Source organism: Heliconius melpomene, chromosome 21, assembly GCF_056956725.1.
Source record: "Heliconius melpomene rosina isolate 202511_hmr_F chromosome 21, ASM5695672v1, whole genome shotgun sequence".
NCBI lineage: Eukaryota > Metazoa > Arthropoda > Insecta > Lepidoptera > Nymphalidae > Heliconius > Heliconius melpomene.
The window spans coordinates 11,611,517-11,632,598 of record NC_140409.1 but is presented as its reverse complement, the minus strand read 5'-3'; the positions used below and the strand labels follow the sequence as shown (position 1 = coordinate 11,632,598).

The window sequence follows — 21,082 nt, the reverse complement described above, 5'->3', positions numbered from 1 at the left end:
AAAAGTATCCTTTTAGGTACAGGTTCTAGGTATTTTTTCTTATATTAAGAATATCCTTTAGTTACTTTTACTTCTTATGTTGGTTTTCAATTTGTCAGATATTTTTTCTAATAATATGTCTCTACTTATTATTCTTTTTGATTATTTAAGCTTATATTTTCTGACTAATTCTATTGAAAACTGAAAATAATATATTTAATAAATATTCTTATAGTTTAAGCAGGCGTAGCCGCGTCCGGGTCCACTAGTCAAATTATAAAATTAAAATAATAGGTAGGTATTTATTTTAAATACTAGAAAATATTATATATGTTTTTGTCGAATTCAATTTAAAGCCACACTTTAAATTAGCTACCAGAGCGAGCTAACTACCAGTAAATATTAAACATTTTTATTTCCTCAAGTTAAAATCGAATCCACACACCTGTTTGCGAAACGACTGAACTCCACTCTGAAGGACTTATTTATTACTCATTTATTAGCTTTATGTGACATATAATACAGTGCGTTGGCACGGATACATGATAAGTTGGTGCTAGCTTCGTTAATTGGATATTGGATAGTGAAATATACGATATTTTTAGTATCTTATTTGTACTAAATGATAAAATGTCGATGTATATATAGGAAAAGTAAAATAAATTATTTTTTGTTTCGCGACGGTCATGGGTTCGATGCCCACTCGAAGAAGTGAAATATTTATTGACGTTTATATTTTTATTTCTTCGCTCTGGTGTCGGGGCCAAGCGCGGCTGTGAAGCTGAATTGTTTGTTAATCAAAGGAAAAACTAAAATTATTATTAATATCTTTAATTGTATAATAAGTTATTACGACAAATTATAAATTAAATATATCGTTTAAAAAACAGAATTAACACGTTTTCCTCCATTCAATAAAAGTAATAAATTAATAGGTTTCCTAGAATATATTTTCATGTCTCAAATCTAAAGATTGTTATCTTCCTGAAACTGAAAATCCAGATAGCTTAGTTATAATTGGACTTATGTCAACATAATACCATAATGAAAATATTCATCCAAAGAAAATATTTTATAAAAGCATTCATTATTTCAACTGCAAAGTAAACAGGTATATAGAACAGGAGGGATGTCCCTTCCGGCGATTTGGGCCTAAAATTGAATTTCTCTAAACATGAAAACGCAGGAAACGTTTTCATTTGCCACAAAAGGGTGGAAATTTGCTAAAATTGTATGAGAATTACGTTGCGTTACGTTATTCATTAAATGTTATATGTGTCGTAATTTTCGATTGTGTTCTGAAAGCTGATATATGTTTACGTTATATATCGTTAATTTAATTCACTCGAATTGTATATATTTATTTATATAAAAATATCGTGCATGGTATGGATTTTAGAATGAAGGGGTAGTTTTTTTACAGCTTCAAGCTGTACCTTGCACTTAGCAGGGTAGGGAGTAATCCTGGGGACCTTGTGATAAGACACTCCGTTCCTATTAGGATACTTCCGTTTCTTACATTCTACCGAATTGTACATATCTTTACCTCAAGCAGGAATTGAATCTACAACCGTCACAGCCTACACTTCCCAACCGTTTTACGATACCGTAGACCCTATTCAAATAACGATTTATAGTCCCATACATTAACAGAACGGTCACGCAACTTTACTATGCCTAATATGAAAAGCTTAATGGAACAGAATAAGTAATGACACACCATTACATTTTAATACGAGCTTGTCCTTTCAGAATTTTTTATGATTTTTAGAAAATGGCGATCTATATAGTCCAGTCCAATTGTGTGGACAATGATATCTACATACTTAAAGTTTCTGAAGTACATTTATATTCCAATGATTTAAAAAGAAATTATTCTTTTTATACCATTGTATATATCCAGAATAATAAAACAAATGATACGCGTAAAGTCGGTATAACTAACGGCAATAACTAATTTTCATTAAAATCGGTTCAACGTTTTCGTATTTACATTAGGAATATAAGTAAACATTATATATATCGAAAGAATCTCTATGTAATTGAATAGGGGTACGAAAAGACCTTTTGTGACCGTCGCATTGTGAACTGGCCTGAAAACGATTAACAAGATTAAGTCAAAAATACCAACATTCTTTGAATTGAGATATTTTTATTTATTCTACTTCAAAATCTCTAGATATACTAGATAGGTGGTATATTTGGGAAGTATGTTCAGTAGAGATGGAAGATACGAGATGGATGTGGAAAGGCGTATTGCTGCCGATAACAGGGTTAACGGAGCCTTAGCTGCATTGATGAGACGTGGAGATGCGATCTCTCCGTAGGATATGCGGAGTCAGCTTAGCTGATCGAATCCGCAATGAAGAGATACACAGAATGGGGAGTAGCGAGGATGTCACTTTCTGCTGATTTCTGGAGGCATTGCGTGTTGAGTGGCAAAACTCAACGCTACCTCGACACCAGAGCGAAGAAATGGAAATATAAACGTAAATAAATATTTCACTTCCTCGAGTGGGAATCGAACCGACAACTGTCGCGTTACAGTCACACCGACGGCCTGCCAAAATAAAAATCTCTATATTGAGTTAAATTTTGTATGAATCACGATAGTATTAGGTAAAGTGAGGACCACTTTACTACATTGGACGATAGAGCTTTAAGTGATAGCGCTACTTAAGAAGATACTTGAAACTTAAAATATAAAATTTTGATATGATCACGATGACGTTATCACTAAACTAACATAACATTAGATAAGTTATTGTTACCGAGCTTTGTGAAAGTACTTAAAAAAGTACTTACAGTTTTATATTTTTTTGTATTATTATAACTCTAGCTTCAAACTTTTACTGTAACGCGACGGTTGTGGGTTCGATCCCCACTAGAGGCAATGAATTATTATTTATTGATATATTCATTTCTTCGCTCTGGCACCAATGCAAAAGCCCGACGTTGAGTTCCACTACTCAACACACAATAAAGAACAATACAATTAAATTTGGCCCAGCATTCATATATGGGGAATAGGTATCTTTATTTTAGGAAACCACGAAGTTCAGTAAACTACCGTTTTATTTCCCGAACCGAGGATTGTGGTGGAGTCAACAAAGCTAAAGTAACCCCAGCTTAAGTCTTGTCTAACCGATACATTTATTTTTACATTTATAGAGACACCTTATATAAAGATATGTGAATATATGAATTCGTTTTAGGTAAATAAAGGAGTAGGTTTCTTAGTTTTAATAATTTCTGAAATTTCTGAAATTTTGTAATTCAATGTTTTATTAAATTTATACTTATAACAAAATCGTAACTGTATATGGAAGATATATAAGAAAAAATATTATTGTTGGCATTTAATAATGTAATAGAACCAAAAACAAATTAAATTAATTTTTTGTATTTTGTATAATTAATCTTAGAATAATAAATTAATTCTATGGAAAACTTAAAATAATTTAATTTAATTCTGAATCATATAGTTCAAGCGGGCGTAGCCGTTCTAATAAGTCATTATAATTGTCAGTAAATTCTGTATGTTAAACAAATAATCATATAGTTTAAGCGGACAAAGCCGCGGGCTGGCCGCTAGTATTATTATATAAATTATTACCTTATAAACATATTTCTGTCACATTTTTCCTATCTAGCCGGCATTATCAACCGCCGTGAGGGCAGCATAATAGACTCTATAGCGATATAGGAATAAACTTGATAAAATTTATACTCCCCAAAGGGTTTCCCGACCTTACTTCGAGCGGTATTTATCGTCTAATCCTCAACGTCAATAAAATGTAAAAGGATACACAAAGTATATTGGAAAAATAAATAAATAAATCCGCTTCACGCTGTATCTCGCACATACAGGGTAGGCAGAAGGAACCTAGTGTTAAGACACTCCGTTCCCCACTTTCCTCCGAATTCTGGAGGCATTGCCCGTTTAGTGGCGGAACTCACATGGCCGGGCTTTTGCCTCGACGCCAGACTAGAGCGAAGAAATGAAAATTTAAATTTAAATAAATATTTCATTTCCTCGAGTGGGGATCGAACCCCCAGCCATCGCTCGAGCTTTTTCCTAAAATTATACATAGCACGCATAAAATATTTTATAATGTAAGGTTATTAATTATACTTTACACGTTTAGGTAACAAGCAAAGTGATTTTTTTCTCTTTCTATCGTCTTTCACTTAGTAACACAAAGATAAACGTTATTTTTATTATATTCTTATAAGAAGTTAGAATCCACGACTTTTCTTTCTATATATAGATATCACATAAAAGCTGTTATCCTTGACTTAATAAGACCTAATAACTCCATTAGCTTGTGATATTTTTGTCTATCTTCTTAAGAAAATAACAAGGTTTTTACGAGAAATTCAGGATTGTTTTAGGTACTTATTTATTGTTTTTTTTATTACTGGTAAAATTGTCCTAGTCGTGTCTCCCCAAAGAGAAGCAAAAGTAAATAAATTAGTAAATGCTAGGTGAAGGACATGTTTTTTTTTCAATAAAATCGTGAAAAAATAATTAAATATTATTATTTAATATTATAATATTTTTATTGAAGTTTTACCATTTAATCTTTGCTTCACTTTTAAGTATAAACTACTTAACATATTTAGATAGAACCTTACAATAATATAGCTTGTACATCAGAATATACATATACTACAATTTATAGACGGAATTTGTCTAATTTTGCTTTAATTTAAAAATAAATTTAAGTCGCGTTTGAGACGCTAGTTATCTATTAATTGTATTTCTCTGTACGCCTATTCGATATAACTTTGTCTTTATCATTTTAGATTCTATATGTTTAATTGTTTATGTTTATATATGTTTAATTGTTTTTATTTTAATTATCTACATATAGAGGCCGTCGTGGCGCAGCGGCACAAGGGTGTGACTGTAACGCGACGGTCGTGGGTCCGATCCCCATTCAAGAAAGTAAAATATTTATTTACTTTTATATTTCCATTTCTTCGCTCTGGTGTCGAGGTAAGCGTTAATTTCTGCCACTCTACACACAATGCCTCCATAATTCAGCAGAAAGTGGAGAACAGAGTATCTTAACACTAGATTCCCTCTGCCTAGGTAATGCGGAATACAGCGTGCAGCTTATTTTATTTACAGATAATACTAAAAATAAAAAAGTAACACGATTTTATTTTAGTAATCATAATTTCCATGAAATTATTTTTTATCTTTTAGTACATTTATCTGCAATATAAAACCGTTTAACTTAAAATTTTTTTTTTACTTTTTTATTTTTAAGTTTTTAGTTTTTATTTCTCCTACTATTCAATTCGTTGAGTGCCTCATTATTGCAAGGTTAATGGAGAATGTTACGATCGACTCCCCAGAGGTCCAATAGAGGGGCAAGGCTATGTACAACAAGATGTGCCTGAATCTTGAGGGGAAAACGCTAACGACATATCATTTTTATCCACCTAGTGCCATACAGTTCTCGGCGCGCGTTTACCTTTTACCTTGGGTGGTGTACCCCTAGCGACGTCTCATTTTTAGGCACCCTATAGCCACACAGTCCTCGACAGGATACCAGATCTTGACTTAGGTGGGAGATTCATATTGTAATTGTGTATAGTATACTGTATTATACTTACCAAGCCCTTTATTTTGATACCCATATTGATGGGATTGAAAACTACATTATCCGCCATTTTGTAGCAGTGGCCATCTTTGATTTTGATTTTGTATAGTGCCCTGAATTCTACTTGACAAGCCCTTTCATTTGATACCCATATTGATGGGATCGAAAAAAACTAACTTGTCCGCCATCTTGTAGCGGCGGCCATCTTGGATTTTGATTTTGTGTAGTCCACTGAATTCTACTTGACAAGCCCTTTCATTTGATACCCGTATTGATAGGATTGAAAAAAACTAACTTGTCCGCCATCTTGTAGTGTTGGCCATCTTGGATTTTGATTTTGTATAGTCCACTGAATTCTACTTGACAAGCCCTTTCATTTGATACCCGTATTGATAGGATTGAAAAAAACTAAGTTGTCCACCATCTTGTAGCGGCGGCCATCGTGGATTCACAATAATATTGAATATGGATAATTGTATTGTCACCAGAATCAAAAGCGTATACCAAATTTCAGATCAATCGGTTAACGGGAAGAGGGTTAAATTTCAATTACTAAATTTGACCCAAACAAACATACAAATAAATAAACAAACGGGGTGAGCTAAATAAAACCGTTTAAAAACCATTTTAAATGAACTATTTATATATATTATATGTAGAATGTAGATATGTATTAATATTACTTTCAATCAATGATTCACTTTACAGTCTTGTATCAATTAGTACTTGCTGTGGCTTCGACATATTGTGATGGTAAAGCAAATTAGCAGAGAGGCTTCGAATGTATTGACATAGTATACAAAGAGATACTAGAATTCACGACAAACATTATAATGTACGAATAGAATATTATTTATACTATGATCCAATTGGGAAATATTGTAAGTTCGATTTCTATTTTTTTTAGCTTTATGCTGAATCCTGCACATAGCAGGGTAGGCAGAAGGACCCTAGGTTCCTGAAATAGAAGTGACTGAATGGGAAAGAAGTGTTATAATACTAGGTTCCCTGTTTCCCTCTGCCTTCCTTATATGTGCAGAATATAGCGTGAAACTGAAAAAGTATTGATAATTTACAAAAATAAGACATTTCTTTTAAAATGAACCCATTAAAAAAATAATTCTGTAAGTGATTGGTCATTTAGAATGCTAAATAAGCTTAATTTAAAAAAAACGTTAGTATACAGTAAGTACAATTACTGTGGTAATCAATCGGGTAAGTGCATAATACGTGAAATATGTAGATTCATACGTGTTGCTTCTATTAAGGACAGGCGTGACGGGAACCATCGTTAACCTCATGGTAATTTCCAGTAAGTACCAGTAATAAATAGTACTAGTTATATGAAAACTTTTTTTAGTTATACGTTTTTTTTTATTTGCACGCCGTTTCCTGCACATAGCAGGGTAGCTAGATAGAAAGTAGGTACATAATAATTGTGGCTGTAGATTCGATTAGAATTCCACTCAAAAAATATTATGTTATACTTTTATTCCGCAATAAAAAAGCTAAGCATGTCGAGTATAGTATAATATAAACTAACCGTGGTGGTCAGATAAGTGAAATTATATCATTGAGTTCTGCCCCACCAAACACTTCACCTATTTTTGCGGCGAGCTAAAAGTGAATAACTAAAGCAAAAAACAGAAGAAAAGTGGAAAATTTACAAAAAAATCCACATACCTTAGCATGAAAAGTGATTCCATACTCAAAGGCCTCATCTGGGTGGAGTGGGATCCTCGTATCGTATTCGTCGTTCGGCACCAGATTGTACTGTTTAGTCGACGGCATCTTCCTGCCCCACCTAAGCAACTTCATGGGCATTCGTTTCCAAGTACCCGCCTTTAAAAAGACGCGGATGTAACGCGTTTTGGTTCCCCGTCTAAACATGGATGTTTTTTCAGTTTTTCACTTTTCAGTTTGACGTGAACCGGCGTTTTTTTCACGACCTGGGGACAAATGAGAAGCTGTTTAGTTTCTGGTTACTATGAAGAAAAAGTAAAATATTTAATTAGCACAGTTGGGGTCCGTGACGTAGCGGATAAGCTCCAAGAGCGTCGCCTGATATGGTTTGGCCACGTTACGCGTCGGCCTAGGAACTATGTCAGATGCAAGTGCCTTGCTATATCAGTTCCTGGAGTGAGACCTCCCGGCGCCCAAGGAAGCGCTGGTTGGATGTCGTGATGCAGGACATGAGGGCCAATGGTCTAACCACCGAGGACGCAAAAGACCGTGCAAAGTGGAGTAGGTTAGGCCAGACCCTGGCAATAGCCGGGATTAATGCCAGGAGGAAGAAGAAGTTGTAGATTCGACTGGATTGGGTTCAAGTCCAGTTGTGGGAGGACGGGAGCATAAGTGTGACAGTAAACTAGACAGGTTATGGGTTTGATTCCCACTCGGAGAAATGAAATATATAATATATTCAATGTCTGAGTGTGGCATTGAAATTCGCCTCTCAACAGGCAATGCGTCCAGAATTCGGTGGAAAGTGGCTAACAGAAGTGTCTTTATGCGAAAGGAGCATCTTAAACTAGGTTCCCAGATTCCCTCTGCTTATAATGCTATGTGCGGGATACAGCGTAAAGCTAAAAAGAAAAATTGTAGATTCGTATCTTATTTTTAGTCTACATTTAAAATAAAAAAACGTTCCCCAAAACATTTAAAATTTAATAGAGAAGAAAAATATATGGATATGCTAATAGTAATGCTGGTAATGAGTAACAATAAAAAAATAATTTTCCAATATAAAGTAAATCGACAAGATTGTAAGACTCTGACATAGAATCTATATATTTATCGTTTCAAATGAAGCCGAATATTAATGTAATAAATATTCCACAATTATTATTACTATTAATAAATCTCTCAGCATTTTAACTCACTCTAATTCGTTAAATCCTTAAACTAATTGCACCCACATAACGATTCAACTCTGAAATGGCTGCTCTACCACAATTGTATGTAATTGTTGCCATTGGGTCAATGGAGAATAATCAGTGAGCACGCTAACCCTCGGAAGCTTTTGTTTAATCGGACGTAAGATCGAGCCATTACTACGGAAATATATTATAGTTATATTTAGAAAACAGTGTAGTATATATTTTTTAGCTTCATGCTGTAACTCACACATAATAGGGTAGGCAGAAGGAACCTGGGAACCTAGTGTTAAAACACTCGTTCCAATAAAGAAACTTCCGTTCCCCATTTTATTTCGACATTTTTTATTTTAACATAAAATTAAAGAAAAAAATAGTTCATTTATTTTAAATTAAAGCCAACATTGTTTTAATAATAATAATATTAAAGATATTGTTTAATGAATTATTTATATACTAGCAGACCCGCGAACTTCGTATCGCCTAACATTTTTTTTTAATATGTATTCTGATATTAGCGACACCGGGTCAGCTAGTAAGATAAAAAAAATAAAAACTTAAATCATTTTTAATTCTTATAATATTCATTAAAAATTATAATAAAAATAACAATTTCCGATATCTTATTATGATGCCTACTTATTATATTTTATTTTATTTTTACTTATTCTAAATTCAGTTTCATTTTCATTGTAGTACTTTATGGTACACGTTATTTTTTGTTTGGTTATCTGGCGCGTAAACAAACAGAGCAGATGGTTTTCCAACACGGGAACAGGCAACATACAATAGACCATGCGAGAAACACGAGTTTTTTATATTAATACCACAAACACTTAATAACTGCCCCTGGGATTTGTTTATAGTCATTGCGAAAGCAAGCCGTACTGGAAACTGCTGTCTTTTAAGCTCGAATGGTATGTCAGTCGAAATCATTGGGATGCCCCGCATCATCAAAAAGTCTTCTCCTTTACACTTTCCTTTCAATATGATTGCTTCTATTACGTTATTCATTATTTTTTGATCGCTAATCGTATGCCGTTACAAAGTTTCAGTTGGTTAATATATCGCAACATTATAACTACACATCCAAGCTTTAATTGAAGGTTGTGCGGCGGCAATCCTGGCAAATCAAGTGAATTTAAAAATTCCGGTGGATAGTTCACGACATCATCTTCATTAGTTGCCGTATCAACTGACTTATGTGTCCTTATTTTGCCAGGAATGCCATCTAGAAAATTTATATTTAATTCATTTAAATCAGTGTGTTTGGCAGCCAGTAAAGCTCTTTCGCTCAACCAATTATATAATATAAATAATCAGCAACATTTCAGCAACATTTGGAAGCACTTTATGAATGAGTTCATCTTTTGATTATATTAACTGACAAAAACGATCAGGAAAGGTGATGCAGCCAGTCAGCGCATATATAGGAAGTTTGCCATTACCAATATCAATGAGTTGTTTAGAGAATATGTCTCCAGATTGATCATTTTGCAACATGACACGCATATTCTTGCTTAAATGTAATACCTTGACATGTTTCCACAATTTCGAGGATTTTAAACATGAATTCAGTTCATCAGCTTGCATTGAACGTGGAACCACTGGCAATCCTCCTCCTTATAATAAAATCATTGCGCCACCAAATTGATTGGCAAACTGAGTTTTTACAATAACCTTACAATATTGGCAAGCAGAGTTCATAGATCCAATAGCAACACAGATGTAGGCACTGCTGGCATCAATTGATATATCGTAACAAAAAGCAGCTCGATTCAAATTTGCAACATTATCAGTCAACTATCATGGTCACGTTCATTGCAATTTTCACGTTCTGGGAGTACGATTAGATTCTTCTGGCTAAATTTGTCCACCGCCTTATAGAAGGCATATTTAGTAAGTCACAAATACACAACACTTTATTAATTTTATAAAATTTGTGGCTTTTAGATTTAGTAATATAGACGCACAATGAGACGCTTACATTTCGATTGACATCTTACCTTAGAAATATTGACAAATATTGACATTAATAGACTGAGATCCCAGGGCCCCCAGACCTACATCATTTTAACAAAGCTGAAATTTTGAGGATTGATAGTCTAATATGTACTTAAGACTCTCTAACTTAAAAAACCTTCAGAGATAATGCCAACTTAAAGCACACTTTCAATTGCGTTAAAGAAGAAAGTCTCTTTTTTTCTCATTTATTTATATACCACAGAATAAAAAAAGTACAGAAAACTTATGATAACAGAAAAAATGTGTACAATGGATAACTTATCTCTAATAGAGATCTCTACCAGAAACCCTTGAATGTAGGGGATGTTAAAAGAAATGATTCGGGTGCGGTATTTTAATATAATGTTAATAATAATAATAAACCTACATAATATTAATCAATATTACTATACCTACATAAATATATACAATGACATAAAAGAGTTGAAACAGAAAAAGAGAATTAATAAAAAAAAGACAAAGCGACTACTAAAGATTCTAATTGAGATTAAGAAATGTTATTTTAATTTGATTTTAATAGTATTTAGAGATGGATTACCCGATAGTATAGAGTTAGGTAGTGAGTTCCATAAGCGCACTGCTTGAACTGTGAAGGATTTTTCATAGAAAGAGGTATTAAATATAGGGTACTCAAGCTTTCTTAGAGTTACATATGAGCGTACAGGTCTTTCACTTGGAAGTGTCAATTGAAAACGCTCCCTTAAGTAAGGAAGAGAGTTTTTATATATGTTTTAAAGTAAAAAATGTATATTTCACATTCTTTCACGTGGACCTTTACTTCTGCCAGACGTCATAAAGGTTCTTTAAAATTGGGGCAAATTACATTAAAGTAAATCTAAAATTTATAATATATTACTTACGGACTATTTCAAGACCCCTCTAGCCCCAGACCCTAAGCAACCAGATCAATCCGATGGCTTTATCATTTTTCCAAAAAGAGATATACCGTTATTTTTCTCTACCTCTGAAAGGATCCAAGTTAGTGAGTAAGCATACTGTCTTAACTACATGTAAGACTAATAGTTCTCAAAATTTCACCTTTGCTAAAATGACGTCGGTCTGGCAACTCTGGGTTCTTGGGCTGTAATATTTATAACGTATAACGTATACGTCACTCAATTGTTTTGCCTTCCAGGAATCCAGAATGTTAGTAACATTTAAACTTTATAGTAGTGTATATGTATTAAAGTCCAAATTGACTTTTAAGTAGATTTTAATACGAATCTTTTGTACGGGAATATAGAAAAGTCATGTTTTTGGACCTTTTCTGGTAAATTTAATTTTTTTTCTGTCCGTTAGAACCATCCTCGTACTTCAAGGAATATTATAAAAAAAGAATTACCGAAATCGGTTCAGCTGCTCTCGAGATTTGCGCTTAGCAACACATTCAGCGATTAATTTTTGTAAAAAAAAAGATATTTCGTATATTGTTTTGATATTATAAAATTACTTTTGCCTCCTTCCAGAGTGAGGTAATGAAAATATTAAATATTTCATTTCTTCGAGCAGGAATCGAACCCAGAACCTGTCGTGTATACAGTCCGGTGCTTGTGCCACTGCGCCACAACGGGCCTCAAAATTATAAGAATTTAATTTTTTTTATCTGTGATACACATATATGTTACCGATTTATGGATTTTCTTTTTAAATTTTATTTAATTTGTATATATTTATTAAAAATATTTACTTAAATTTATATCATTTGGTGTTAAATTATTTAAATAATAATTATGGTATTACGTAAACATCAAAACAAATGTTTATTACGTAGAATAATTTATTTTAAGACGACTGACGAATTATATGTAATAAAGTTTAGCTGGGTGACTGGGGTTCCACATTGGATCCAATTTTTTTTTATGTCAACAGAAAATGCTCATCACGTTGAACAACTTTTCCTAATTCGTAAATTGATATCTCTTATAGATTAGGCGGGCTGCTAGGGTCTCACATCAGGTATTCGGACTATCAAAATAAATTATAGCCTATATGTTGCCGAAGACTAATAGCTATGCAACAAAAGAAGTTTCATTTAAATCTGTCCAGTAGTTTTTGAGTTAAAGAGTCACAACAGACAGACAGACAAGAATTCCAAAAATCATATTTTTACCTTCTATTAGTTGTATTGAGTCCCCCTGAAGTGTTTTTTTAAGTTTATATTCAATGTACAGATTTTACCCCCTTTACAGTTTTATTATATATATATAGATATATAGATATATATAGATATATAGATATAGATATATAGATATAGATTAAAGATTTACTGTAATAATTTTTTTTCATAACAGTCCTTCGAATTCGATTTCTTACTTTTTCTATTAAACAATCTACAAAAATTACTTTTTTTTCCCCATTTCAAAGGTACTTTTTTTAAAAATTAAAACCATTAAACAGAAATAAGGAATTTCAACCAAATGCAACCAAATTTGCAACATATGAAAGAGAATATATAAAGCAAGGTCAAACTGGGTGTAACACGTTATTACTAGCTCTATGTGTACAGAACACGGCTAGCCGCAAACTAACGCCACTTGAAGCTAACTATATGTTGCGAGAGTTCCTGTCGAATTGAACTATAATAGTTATCATTAGACTAAGCTGTTGTGAGGATCAATTATATATACATACATACTCGTACATGTACATATATCAGTACACAGTAAAGTATTATTAAAAATCAGCTTCACGATGTATCCCGAACACAGCAGGGTAGACAGAGGGAACCTAGTGTTAAGACACACTGTTCCCCACTTTCTACCGAATTCTGGAGGCACTGCGTGTTGAGTGGCAGAACTTAACGCAGATATTATTATGAATATCTTCTTCTTCCTGGCATTAATCCCTGCTATCACCAGGGTCTGCCTTCCTACTCAACCTACTCCACTTTGCACGATCTTTTGCGTCCTCGGTGGTTAGACCATTGGCTCTCATGTCCTGCATCACGACATCCAACCAGCGCTTCCTTGGGCGTCCGGGAGGTCGCGCCCCAGGAACTGGTATAGCAAGGCACTTGCGTCCGACATATTTCTTATACCGGCGCGTAACGTGGCCAAACCATCTCAAGCGACGCTCTTGGAGCTTATCCGCTACGTCACGGACCCCAAGACTACCTCGAATGAATGTGTTGCGTATGCGGTCAGACCGCGTTACGCCGCACATCCACCTCAGCATCTTCATTTCCGTGACGTGAAGTTCCTGAGTGTGCCGAGATAGTGCTGGCCAACATTCGCTGCCGTATAAAAGAACCGGTCGGACGATGCTCTTGTATATCAGCCCCTTGAGCTTGGGCGGTATTCTGTGGTCGCAGACCACACTTGCCCAGGCAGCGCTTATCCGGCCATGGACATCGTGGTCGATGCCTCCAGACTCGTGCATAACGTATCCAAGGTACCGGAACTTCTCCGACTTAACGGCTGGCTCAGGTCCTATAAGGATGGTGCTCGAGTCCCGGCTCCCGCAGGCCATGTACTCTGTCTTCGACATATTTAGTTTAAGACCGCCGTTCTCAAGAGTACCCTTCCAGAGGTTCACTTTACGCTCCAGCGTCAGTCGGTTCTAGACAATGAGTGCTATGTCGTCGGCATACATCATCAGCCATGGAGGCTGGTCCTGGATGTGAGCCGAGAGAATTATTGTGAATGTTGTGAATTATCATAGAATATAAAATCACTGTGGGAATTAAATATTTTCATCTCCTCGCTCTGGTAAGAAGTTAAACGATGGCCCTGCATCGAATTTGAAGAACGAAATTTGATTTTCCTAATAAATATGCAGATAAAATATTGTAGCAAAATACAAAATGAAACAGATAAGGATTTTACATACGAGAAAAACTCATAAATTTCAAGCTTGAATCGTCGAACATACGATCGATGTACCCATTAACGGATTTTCATGTCTTTCTGACAATTTATAAAATAGAGATATTGTATAGTAAAAAAAAAACAATAGTAATAATAATATTCTTCTAGGCAGAGAACACCTACTTTCCACTTTCTGCCGAATTCTGGAGGAATTGCGTGTTGAGTGGCGAAACTCAACGCCACGCTTAGCCTCGACACCAGAGAGAGGAAATGAAAATATAAATTTAAATAAATATTTCATTTCCTCGAGCGGGGATCGAACCCATTATCAACGATTTTACAGTCACACTTTGTGCCTCTGCGCTACGACTGTCAAATTAACAAAATACAATTAAACAAATATAATTAGTAAATTGAGGCTATCACATCCTGTACGCTCGTTTACCTTACTTTTTCCATACAATAAAAGAAAATACTCCGAAAAAGATTCTTATTTATAAATATTTCTCTTCAGATTCTCGAATTGATGAGACAAAAGGTGACTATAGCCACCTTCTGCCACTCAACACGTTTCAAAATAGTTCGCAACACTAGGTACTTTATGTGATAGGTGTGCTAAGAGCTGAGATATTTTTTTTTTTTTTTATTAAATTTAACCTATAGGTTATAGAGCGAGGGAACCTGTGTACCTAAGAAATTTACCTAGGTGCATTTACTTATTGAAAATTTCTTAATTACAAAAATATCTAAGTCGGAATGAAATCTCTTTTTCTCTAAATAACATTTACAGTTATAGGAATTATTAACATAATTTTATTGTATTTATTCACATGTATAAAAGAAGCGCAGTGCGGAAATGTGGTGGAAACTGCAGCAAGAATTAGTAAATTTTTAATATTGTTAACTGTAGAATACACAATAAAAGCGGAATATGAATTTTGAAATGTTACAGTTCAAAAAAATATACTATTCTAGTGTTCATGAAATAAAAATATCAAGCTATTATTTTTTTATATTTGGTTTCTTTTAATACTAGTAAATTATAAAAATTTTAATATGTTGCTTGAAAGTAAATAAATTTTATAAAATGAAAGTTATTTTCTATGTGTTTTCTCCCTGTGTCCCTGCGCCAAGACTGGCCTCTGCCAATATTCTTATATGTATATTCAAATATTTTTAAGCCCTTCTACATATTTTAAAAGTATATTAAACGTAATGGCTGGCAGGTGTCAACTTGAGTTTGTGACACTAAAAGCCTACTTAACGTCCTACTTAAGATACTGGGAAATAAATTTTAAAATTAAATATTTATAGATATTTTGGCTATGTTTTAGGGTTGCTCTTAATAAATTTACATAGTAACAAATTTGATTATTTGATGTAATTTTCGTATCTATGAAGCCAAGCAAATATGCCAAGCATGTAATCTTTAATTAAGAATTAAGTAAGCGAATGTCTTGACACTAGCTTCTCCATGCATGCTACGCTATGTTAAATAAACTGTGAAGCCGAATACTTTTATTTGATACCATACCGGTATCGTTACATATTTATGTAATAAGATTACGATATACGAAATTATAAAGCTATAAGTAATTTTTATTTATGCTCCGAAGTCTATAGGATAATAATTGATTTTTTTATGGAAACGAGAAAGAAACGATATATGTATTAACAACTTTACTCTTGTTTTATGAAGAGTAATTGTTGTTTTTTATTTAAATTTCAACGTGTGATTTCGGTTCTCATTTGAAGAAAATAATTAAAATAATTTCGGGTTTTCTTTTTTTTATGTTTATTTTATAATGATGATGTTTTTCTTATTAATACATCGCAGACTTTTAGTGTCCATCAAGATGTTTCACTAAACAATTTTTGAAAAAGTTATACCTAGGAGAATCCTTAATTTTCTAAGATTTCTATTCGAAAATGGTCTTTAGTGATGATTACGTTTATTCGTCTCGAGTGCGATCAGGGACCAGTGTTGTGTTAAAAATTATGCATATTTTAAAATATGAATAAAAATAACAAATTTTGTCGAACATTACTTTCAGTAATTACACTACTTTCACGATACTAAGTGTATCGTGAAAGTTCGAAAAAGCTTAGCTCGAAAAAGAAGTCATTAATTTAAAAAATAATTAAGTAAGCATTGATGTTCGTTCACCGGAATTGACAGTGACAGTTCACTCTAATGTGAGACGTGAATTAAATTTGCATATAGTAACCTCATACGATTCCAAGATAAGGCACCGGTTTGTATGAAAATAGTCGATATATGTATTTATGTATATACATAGAAGTATTTTGTCCCTTCAAATTCCACATGCAGGATAGGCAGGTTCCCTCTCCCTTTTCTGTTAGATACGAGACACTGTTTGAAGATAAAAAAAAGAAATTGTGAGACATAAAAGTACCGTGTTGTACCGAATCAAAAATATATAGAAAAAAAGCTATAATTAAAAAATCTATTGACGTCTGAAGTACAGGAAGACGAAAAAAAAAGAAACAATATATCAAACTTACGACACACCGATTAAATAATATTTTTGATCACTATTACATTATAAGCATAATGTATGATTTTATTTCTTTATTTACGAATCTCTTGAAAGATGCCTTACTTCGAATACTAATTTTCTAAACAAATAATTATTCCGAAACGATAACTTATCTAAAAATAGATATAAAACTCTTCCTTTACTGAATGAAATGAATGTTAAAAATTAGGTAGGTAGGTACTGAAGGCAGAAGGCAGTTTAGGGGAGCTTTAAAGAAAAGGGGAATTTTCCATCTTCAAGTTTACGCAAACAAAGTTATAAGTGGCGACTAGTAAAATATACAGTTTGATATAGCATATTCATTATATAAAGACTCAGGCTAAAGCTTTGTGGACTTCAAGCGTAATTAGAGCGGAGTCTTCAAAATTAATATAACGCTACATTTTGTATTACAGCAACTCGATACCAACTTGTAGGGTGTAAAATGGGAATTAAACAAGCGGAAAATATCCTGAAAATATATACTTATACTGTATATCCACCATAGGACGACTTCGGGCCATCGTAGTGCACTGCGTTGCCAGTTAGATCCCCATTTCTTCGCTCTGACACCAAGGCAAAAGCCCGGCGTTTAGCTACGCCACTCAACATGCAATGACTCGAAAAATTCAGTGGAAGGTGGGGAACGGAGTGCCTTAATACTATGTTTTCACTGCCTACCCTTCTGTGTGAGGGATACAACGTGAAGTTGATTTTATATTCATCACAATATGTAAGGAAATTATGTAGGGCGTGCAAATATAGAACAATCGACTAGGTTCATTTACTCTGTTAGGTTATAGTAGTATTATTAAAAATACATATACATTTTGCTTATTAAAAGCCGTTATTAAGGACTTGTTTGTAATGGTTGTAAATTCGATTCCCATTTGATGGATTATTTTTTTATTTATTTAAATATTTTCGATTTCTTGATCATAAATGTTGATATAGTATTGAGAGTGTTCCTTCTAACAAACAATGCCTTTGTTTCGGCCTAAAATAGATATTAGAGAGCTACGACTATTTATCTCCAGATTTCGAAATACTCACTCAGGAAATACCTACGTGATGATAATTCAATCTACTGGTTAATGTTAGGGAGGTACCTAACGTTAAAATGTCGCAATAATTGCTAATGATGAAGCTATTTTTAGAACTTAATTTGATCATTATTAATGTATTTATATATGTCTTCGAACATATTTTTTTTGTTTGTTTTTATACAAGAAAATTAGTTTAAGTTAATTAGTAAGTAAAAATATGTAATTAAAAAAACATAATAAACTAGTAATCAGCAGATCCTTACATAAGCATTTTGGATAATTCATTTATTGAGAAACGAAAATATTCTATAATTATTACATCACGTCAGATCAGGTCTAGTGAGTGTGGATTTTTTCTTTCGAACTTAAGGGAATTGTTGTTAGCCCTATTGGCTTTTACAGCGACATTGGTTGGGTAGGAAAGAGGGTACTCTGTCCCTGATGAAAAGTAAGCACTACGTGGCTGCCTGTGAAAAAGTCGACGTCGATTCCGTCGACGACGGTGTTTCCGTCGTGTTTCAGCGAGCCCACCTTGAGGGTTCAGGGTCTGCATCAAATTGTAGGGGCATAAAAATGATGAATGCATGCATGCATGCGCGAGCGATGGCAGTGGCATCTCATATAAGTGGAATTCTTAGGTAAAAGTAACTCTTAGATATTGCCAACCTGCCTTAGTAGATACATATAAAATGAAATATGATTTCATTATTTTATACTCAAATAATTTATACCCAAAAAAATTCTAATAAAAGTAAAATGTATACCAATATTTCAACACAACCGAATAAGCGTTGGGGATCTTCGCTATTAATAACTATCGCACCTATCAATTCACCTATCCCAAACTTATATATTTAGAACGTACTCGAGCCGTGTGTATTCAGCTTTATCCGATTAATAAATTGAAGCCGACAGTTCACGATTCCTTTCGCGTTTAAGTGTCAAAGTGCCTAACTTAACTAACTGATTGGGAACTTTAGAACAACCTCTTAATCCATACTCCAAGTTTGTTATTTTATATAACATTATCTTATTTTATAGAAACCATTAAATATCAAGCTGTTGATTATAATATACTAGCGGACGCGCGCAGCTTCGCATGCTTATTTGCACCTTTAGAGGTGAATTCTCTAATAAACCATGAAACATGTGATCAATGAAATAGTCTTAAGAGTCTAAATTTCAAATTTTATAAAAATCGGTGGCGATTTAAAGATTTTTCCATACAAACTTTCCATCCCTTATTTGCACCCTTAGGGGGTGAATTCTAGAAAACCATGAAACACATGTTCAATTAAATATTTTTAAGAGTCTACATTTCAAATTTTATAATAATCGGTGCCGTTTTAAAGATTTTTCCATACAAACTTTCAACCCCTTATTTGCACCCTTAGGGGGAGAATTCTAGAAAACGATGAAACACGTATTCAATTAAATACTTTTTAAAATCTATATTTCAAATTTTATAAGAATCGGAGCCGATTTAAAATTTTTTCCATACAAACTTTCAACCCCTATTTGACCCCTTTAGAGTTAAAATTTTTCAAAATCCCTTCTTAGTGGATGTCCAGATTACCAAAGTAAACATCTGTCCAAAGTTCACGTTTCTACCATCAGCAGTTACGGCTGTGCGTGTGTCTTACCTCAGTCAGTGAGGACAAGTCCTTTTATATATATAGATTACTAGCGGACGCGCGCAGCTTCGCTTGAGTATTTAAGGGTGAATTCTAATTACCTATGAAACATGTGTTAATGAAATATTTTTAAGAGTCTAAATTTCAAATTTTATAAAAATCGGTGGCGATTTAAAGATCTTTCCATACAAACTTTCAACCCCTTATTTGCACCCTTAGAGGGTGAATTCTAGAAAACCATGAAACATATGTTCAATTAAATATTTTTAAGAGTCTACATTTCAAATTATATAAAAATCGGAGGCGATTTAAAAAAAATTCCATACAAACTTTCAACCCTTTATTTGCACCCTTAGGGGGTGGCATCTAGAAAACCATAAAACATGTGTTTAATAATATACGTTTAAAAGTCGGAATTTCGAATTTTAATACAAATTGGTGACGATTTAAAAAAAAACCTATACAAACTTTTAACCCCTTATTTGCACCCTTAGGGGGAGAATTCTAGAAAACGATGAAACACGTGTTCAATTAAATACTTTTAAAAATCTAAATTTAAAATTTTATAAAAATCGGTGCCGATTTAATTTTTTTTCCATACAAACTTTGAACCCCTATTTCACCCCTTTAGGGTTAAATTTTTTAAAAATCCCTTCTTAGTGGATGTCCAGATTACGAAAGTAAACTTTTGTCCAAACTTTACGTTTCTACGCACAGCGGTTACGGCTGTGCGTCCGTCTTACCTCAGTCAGTGAGGACAAGTCCTTTTATATATATAGATGACTTCATATATAAGCTATAACTATAATAAAAGTAAAAAGTAAAATAAGTAAGTAAGGAGTGAGTAATAATTAAAGAAGCATTTTCAGTGGAATTAATTCATTCCACTGATGATGCTGTCCAAGATGATGGGTTATCGCATAATTAAAAAGTCATATTTTCTTAGCTTTCATAGACCTTGAGTAAGTGATGTGGTGAGTTTGTTATGTAGGTGTTTGTGGGTTCGATTCCCACTCGAAGCTACACTAGCTAACTAGTCTCCAAATTATAATCAAATTTGTAAACAGAATTTTTTTTAGAAACGTATTCGTATCGGCAATACTTATTAATCTTTTTTTAACACCACGCGGTATACCTATAATAACCTAAAGTTAAGGCCATCCGTTTCTTTCCGACAAATGTTCGAAACATTGCGTGATGAGTAAAGGAACTCAACGACACCTTTTGTCACCAAATGGAAGAAATGAGAATGTTAAATAATTAATTCTCTCGAGTGGGAATCGTACCCACAACCATTGCGTTTATAATAACTCTCCCACTGCGCCACAGAGGTCTCAAAGTCTAATTATAACTATTTAGTTAGTTAATATAAATTTAACAAAGAGTATTTTAGTGCAGGTTAAGCATTCTACTTGTTAGTATCATACAAATAAGTTTAGCTTTCATATTTATTAAATTATAAAATTAGTCTTGTATTTAAAATAGTATAAAGAAATATTTTAAGTAATAATATGAAATAATGAATGATGTAATGTTAAGAATGTTAATTAATAGCAGATTA

General features: G+C 33.4%; 1 protein-coding gene across 3 annotated transcripts in view; it reads right to left on the bottom strand.

Annotated features, from left to right (window-relative positions):
* Window positions 1-21,082, bottom strand: part of LOC146527261 (carboxyl-terminal PDZ ligand of neuronal nitric oxide synthase protein) — a 169,669-nt gene that overhangs the window by 99,386 nt on the left and 49,201 nt on the right. For all 3 annotated transcript variants that reach the window (XM_085205976.1, XM_085205975.1, XM_085205977.1), the window contains exon 2: window positions 7,278-7,543. In XM_085205976.1, coding sequence (XP_085062102.1) covers window positions 7,278-7,484 — 207 coding nt within the window. In that variant the 5' untranslated portion in view covers window positions 7,485-7,543. The remainder of the gene's footprint in view (window positions 1-7,277; window positions 7,544-21,082) is intronic.